Source organism: Myotis davidii, unplaced genomic scaffold (genome assembly GCF_000327345.1).
Source record: "Myotis davidii unplaced genomic scaffold, ASM32734v1 scaffold1208, whole genome shotgun sequence".
NCBI classification, from domain to species: Eukaryota; Metazoa; Chordata; class Mammalia; order Chiroptera; family Vespertilionidae; genus Myotis; species Myotis davidii.
In genome coordinates, this window is record NW_006299241.1 from 333,681 (window position 1) to 340,735 (window position 7,055).

A 7,055-nucleotide genomic window follows, 5' to 3' on the forward strand; every position below is an offset into this window, starting at 1 on the left:
TGCCTCCTACATGCCCCCTACAGAGCCCACAGCAAGAGCATGTGCCCTGATAGGGAACTGGTGACCTCTTGGTTCATGGTTGACGCTCAACCACTGAGCCACACTGGCCTGGTACATTTATGGAATTCTTGCTTCACATGTTTTGATTCATGCTATCCTCACAACAACCTTATGTGGTAGTGCTATTATTATCCCATTCTACAGATGAGGAAACTAAACTTTAAGCAAGGTAACAAAGACCTAGTATTTCATTTCTAAATATTCTTTCTACTAAAAGATATATTATGAAAGAATAGGGCTGTCCTTGATCTCAACCTCTGTAGTGAGGTCCTCAAAGATTCTAAATTCCTCTACTGCTCCATTACAGAACACATTTCAGATTCACAAACTTACCTGTACCCTTTCTCCATTTCCAGTTGTAGATAGTCTTTTTGAAGAACACATTTCCTATGTTTCCTAGCAGCTGTTGAAATTTAGATGTGCCTGTGTTTACTCAAAAGTTTTATGTCCAGTATAAGACATGTCACTCCCTTCACTGATCCATATTTGGTGAAGACCCTGTTCATCTTACCCATTTCATTTGGGGTCTCTCTCTTCTCAACTATCATCTTTCCAGCCTGAAGAGAAATCTTTTTTAAACTTCTCCTCTTGCTGCAATAGACTGTCTATTCTTAGCATCCTGAATATTTCAATGACTTTTCCAGGAATCTTCTTTGGCTATATGTACTTCTTGAGTTGCATCAAGCAGCCCAACAGTAGCTGGAGAAGCTGGACCATGAGTTTGAACAGGACCAAGGTGTTTTCCATCTTGCTTTTTCAATTTTCCTGCTCAGTATTTTGTGGAATTTTTTCATGACAACAAATACTTTATTCCTCCATCCCCAAATTATGACCATTTTGGACTCCATTTTCCCTTCACTACAAAGAGGCAGCAGCAAGCAGGCTGCTAGGCTGTGCCATGACCAACTGAAACAACTTATTTTATGAAGGCAAGAGCCCAATGACAGCCTCTATAAAATAACCACCAGGTACTTTGATCTCCTTCTGACAACTCTGACCAAGAGACTGCACATACAGAATTAAATGGAAGGGAAATCATAACTAAATGTAGCAGCTATGAATAAACTCAGCTCCTACCTGTATAACGCATGGGGAATTGTAGCCATCTCTTGCCCTTCTCTCTGTTCCAAATAAAGCAAAAGAAAAGTGCATACTCGCTGAAATCTTTAAACAAACATCACAACTGAGTACAGGGATTATTGTAAACTACAGCAATCATAATCATACTTTATATTTATGTAACTCATTGCAGTCTTCAAATCACCCTCAAAACATCAATGCATTTATAGTCCTCAAACTAACTCTGTAGGGTGGGCATTCCAGAGATTGTCAGCACATTTTCTACATAAGGAAGCTAAGTCTTAGAGAAGTTAAATTATTTGCCCAGTATCACATAGCTGAGAAGTCAAAGAACTAGGAGTAGAATCTAAACTTAACATAGTGATAACAATAGTAAACACTACCAAGCATTTACTGTGCTTTATGTCATGTGCTAAGCACTTTACATAAATTATCCCATTCCATCTTTCCAACAGCCTTGTGAGGGATTATAATATTGTTATCCTCATTGCACAGATTAGGAAAGTGAGGCATAGAGAGATTAATTATGCTGCCCAAGGTCTCACAATCAGGAAGTGGAAAAGCAGGGATTCTAACCCAGGGAACTCATTATTAGCAATAGGCTTTTACACCTATTTTTTGAGAGGAAGTTTAGTCATGTCATGTTAACTATCATGTATTAAATTAAAAATTCTGAATCAGCTATTTATAGAAAGTATTTTAAATAATGGCAGATAACTTAGAATGCACTGATTGCATTTTGTATAGTTAAAATATTTATCTCATTTAAATACTTTAAAATCTGTGTTTACTAATCCTTTCAGAGTCTAACATTGTAAAGCTTTGAGGCACTGGAATAAGTACTGAGAATTGGGTCAAGGATGATGGGAGATAGTTTTGTTACACTCTGACTTCAAATCTATACAAATAGAGGATGAATGTATTTCTGAATGCCAGCCTTGCAAACAACTGTGTCACTCCTGGAAGAACCAGACTTTTTACAAGAAGTCCACAATCAAGAAATTCCATTTACCATGTACAATCCCAAAGTCATTCCATACTCCCATAGCCCACAAAATGGGCCTTGAAAGAACTGCCACATACATAGTTCAAAAAGCAGAGGATGGTTTCCTTACTGGGTTCTTGTGCAATTCCAAAGAACATAATGTATTTTGACCCACAAGGATTACATTTGAGCCTTGCCTAATCCTATATAATAAAAGCTTAATATGCAAATTGACCAAACAGCCGAACAGCGGAATGACCATCCAGATGATCATCCAGATGACCATCCGGACCACACTATGACACCCACTGGCACCAAGCCAGCCAAGGCAGGTGCAATGCAATTGATTGAGGGCCCAACCATTGCCCCATCATCGCCACGCAGAGGGAGGCCCAGGTCACCAATCAGTGGGCTGTCGTGGGTGTGCGGGTCCCCCTCTGCAAAGAAAGCCCAGGTCAGTGCTGGTGGCTGGAGGGAAGTTTGGGTCCCAGAGGGAAGCTGGTGCCTGCAGCTGGGGGAAGAAAGGCCTACTCCTGCACAAATTTTGTTTATTGGGCTTCTAGTAATATATACTTGGGTAGAAGAGCTATTTACTTACAACTAATCAGGTATAAAATAGGTTACAAGTACATTGTTTTGAAAAATTACTTACCAAAGTTTGGTCCATGGTTTTTTCTTCCTTAGAAGTGTCTCTGTATCAAAAGCATCAAAAATTATAGAAAAATTAAATAGAGTACCAAATACATAAGAGCACAGTTTCAGGAGAAAGACAACTGAGTCAAAACAGTAGAATCTCCCAGCTTGGAATTAAAATAATTATAAGGCTCCAAGAAGATACTTCAAAAGAGTTTGGTCATTATTTGTATACCAAAATGGTAGTAAGCCTTTAACACAGCAAACCCACTTTCAAGAATCTACTCCATAATAGTACCAGCAAGGAACCATACAAATATATGTACAAGAGTGAAAATAACTGAAATGTCCATTACTAAGCAATTGGGTAAATACACCATGGCACACTCATGCAAAAGAATCCTGTGCAGGCATAAAAATGAATAAGCTAAATCTCCATGTATTGGCCTCAAAGGATGTACATGATGCATTCTAAAGCATGAAAAGAATGTTGGAAAACAGTATGTAGAGTAGGATCCTATTCTCTTAGTAAATGCAAGGCAACAAATCTAAAGGAGTATGTAAGAAAATTGTTAACCAGAGTTCTTGGAATGGGTGTGTTTCTGGAGATTTTTGCTATCCAAGTTAATATTTCTGTTAAGCTCTAAGATTTTACAATGGCCATATATTACTTTTGTAATAAGTAAACATAATTGACATAATTCTTTAAAAAGAATGTTGTATATTCCACAATTTTCTTTTAATAACCTACCATGGATTTACTTTTATTACCTTATATAAACCTTCTTGAGCCTATTTATATTTGAACATGGAATAGAAACCAAAATCCCATTGTGTGGGAGATAGGCAGGCACGTGTATTGTTTTAAAAATCAGCTTACATGAGGGGATAGGGGGTAACATGGGGATAAGGACACATGTAATAATTTAATCAATAATAAAAATAAAAATAAATAAAAAATAAAAATCAGCTTACAGTGGTATACCAGAGCCATGCCTATTTTTCAAAAGGATTCTCTGAATGTTCCTTTAACAGAGGACCAATATATGTGCAATGCAAGAGCAGAGGAAGTATTTATCAGATGACCAATTGCTTTGGTCATCATCTTGATACTACTCAGTGCCTTCCAATATTACTGCAATCAGCTCTCCAACTTTGTGGCCCAGGAAAGTCTTGAACTAGTCAGCATTCCTCACTCTAAATATTTCAAGTTCCCTTTGGAATTTTTAATTCCTGGAAGTGCATTGTCCAAAAATAAAAGGCCTTATAAATCTTTATGCATTGGTCATTCGGAGTCTTTCATCTTTTAAGGCATTTTCCCCCTAAGTCACAGAATCATAGTATTTTAAAGCGAAAGGGGGCATTAGAGGTAACTGAGTCCAATTCCACTGTTTCCCCTACTTATTTTATTCTATTTTGTTTTGCCACTGAATTTATACCCTATAGTATTTTTTTAAATATATTTTTATTGATTTCTACAGAGAGGAAGGGAGAGGGATAGATAGTTAGAAACACATCAATCAGCTGCCTCCTGCACATCCCCCCCTGGGGATATGTCCGCAACCCAGGCACATGCCCTTGACCGGAATCGAACCCGGGACCTTTCAAAAACCCAGGCATATACCCTTGACTGGAATCAAACCCGGGACTCTTCAGTCCTCAGGCCAACACTCTATCCACTGAGCCAAACCGACTAGGGCTATACTCTGTAGTATTAATACAAATTTCTTTCTCAGTCCAAAAAGAACCTACACTCAGAAGGGAAGATTCAACTCAAAATGCAGCAGTCCCTGCAACTCAGACAAAAACAACAGAAATCTTCTCTGGATAATAACAGATCCAGAGTGCCCTCAAACAACCCTTCAACACACAGTAGATGACATTCACATACCTGCTTTTAATTTGAATAGCCAGATTAGCAAGAGCAAATTCACTGTCCTGAAATATAGAATTCAACTGTAAAAGACAAAACACATCAGTTTTAGTATTTCTACTCCTTTGTCTTAACTGAGCAAAGTTACCTGAGATGATGTGATCATTAAGCTCCATTCACTATTTCAGCTGGTTCAACATTTCCGTCTGCTCCACTTGGTTTTTACCTACTGTTATGAGCTTAATTGTATCCCCAAAATTTCATATGTTGAAGCCCTAACCTCCTAATGTCACTATATTTGGAGATTGAGCCTTTAAGGGGGTAATTAAGGCTAAATGAAGTCATAAGGGTAGAACCCTAATCCCATAGGACTGATGTCACTATAAGGAGGGGAAGAGACACCAGACATCTCTCTCTCTCTCTCTCTCTCTCTCTCTCTCTCTCTCTCTCTCTCTCCACACACACAAAAAGTCCTGTGAAGGCACAAAATGAAGATAGCCATCTACAAGCCAGGAGAGAGACCATACCAGAAACCAACTCTGTTGGCACTTTGATCTTGGATTTCCAGTCTATAGAACAGTGAGAAAATAAATATCTGTTGTTCAAGCCACCCAGTGTATCATATTGTTATGGCAACCCTAGTAGATGAATATAACCAATCATGTCAAGCACTTATAATCATGTCATATATGGTACACTTGAAAATAAATTCCTGATGGGGAGAGAGGGGAAACAGACATGACCATTTACTGTTGGTGGGGATGCAGGTTTGTATCACCTATCTGGGAGCTCATTTAGCAATAGCTATTAAAATGTGTAATATTCATCAATTGATTCAACAATTCCAGTTCTAGGAATTTATCCTATAAAAATACTCAAGTGCTTCCCCAAAATTTATTGCAAGGGTATTATTGTTAGAATTATTTTCAAATAGAGAAAAAATAGAAACACATGAATGTCCACCAATGGATGCCTGAATTAAAAACTACTTTACAATTATCCAGTGAAATTCTATGCATCTGTTAAAGTGTATGAGGTAGATCTATGTTTATAATCATGAGTATGCTCAAAGATAGATGGTTAAGTGAAAAAGGAAGTTAGCATAATTAGTATGATTTCAGTTATTTTTACAAAAGAATATACATGCATCAATGTTATTGTATGTATAGAAAAAGTCTGAAAAAATATACCTCAAACTATTAATAGTACTTAATACAAAGAGCAATATTAGAGAGCATGTATACTTTCTGAATTTCACATTTCAAATTCTGGATTTCTTCAGAGAGTATGTAGTATTCCTATGATCAGAAACAATGTAAGGATAAGTAAAACATTTATTGTGTAAGAGAGAGAGAAATTAAAATGCAGAAAACAAGAATATTTAAATTAAATAGCATAGACTTTGTTATCACTACTCTCCTACTTTCCCCAAATAGGAAAATTTGAAAAGGCACAGAATTTGTGTCAGTGGAAAAAAAGTGTACACTTCTAAAGAAATTAAAATATTAACATCCCATAAAAGCTTCCAGCATTGGCACTATGAAAGAAAAAACACATATATCTTCATGGTGTTGATTACAGAGTGGATAGATTTTCAGCAAAAAGTCAAAACCAATTAGCTGTGAAATGTACTATGTGTAGAAAAAGTAAAACTTAGTGTTAATATACTCAATCTTTGTCATATATATACACACATATACATATACATACACATGTATATGCAAATATATTCAAATATTTTATATGTACTATAAATATTCAAAAGATTATTTTACCCAATTTTCTGCTAATTCATTTACAACACTGGTAATAGGGATCGCTGGCTCTTCATCAAAGACAGAGAAGCTCATTCCAACATTATAAAAGGAAACTGTAATTAAAAATAAGGAGATTAATTTTATGTATTGAATTCAAGAAATTTAACGTCTGTTAATTTGATGAAAATTGTTCTTTATTTTAAAGAAACTAAACAGTGAAATCTCATTCTTAAACTTTGCTTAATTTAATTTCAAGGTCAAGAACAAGCACTTTTGGCTTCATATTCACAAGTAAAACAGGAACAAACAAAACAGAAACAGACTCATAGATACAGAGAACAGACTGATGGTTGCCAGAGGGAAGAAGGAATGGGGAACTGGGTGAAAAAAGTTAAGGGATTGAGAAGTATAGGGTGGTAGTTATAAAATACCCATGGGGATGTAAAGTATAGCATAGGGAATATAGTCAATAACATTAGAATAATTATGTGGGTACTGGAAATATCAGGGGAATAGTTTTTGAAGTATGTGACTGTCTAACCACTATGCTACATACCCCAAACTAATACAAAACAATATTGACTGTAAACTGTAATTGAAAAAAATAGTAATTTAAAAAATAAAAACAGAACATACCATCGCATTTTTGCTTTAATTATTTAGGCAG

General features: G+C 36.2%; 1 protein-coding gene across 1 annotated transcript in view; it reads right to left on the minus strand.

The window, feature by feature from the left end:
* Positions 1 to 7,055, minus strand: part of ADGRG4 (adhesion G protein-coupled receptor G4) — a 106,836-nt gene that overhangs the window by 68,880 nt on the left and 30,901 nt on the right. Inside the window, 4 exon segments of the mRNA XM_006774702.1 lie at positions 1,138 to 1,217; positions 2,778 to 2,817; positions 4,650 to 4,714; positions 6,407 to 6,501. Of these exon segments, the coding sequence (XP_006774765.1) occupies positions 1,138 to 1,217; positions 2,778 to 2,817; positions 4,650 to 4,714; positions 6,407 to 6,501 (280 nt within the window).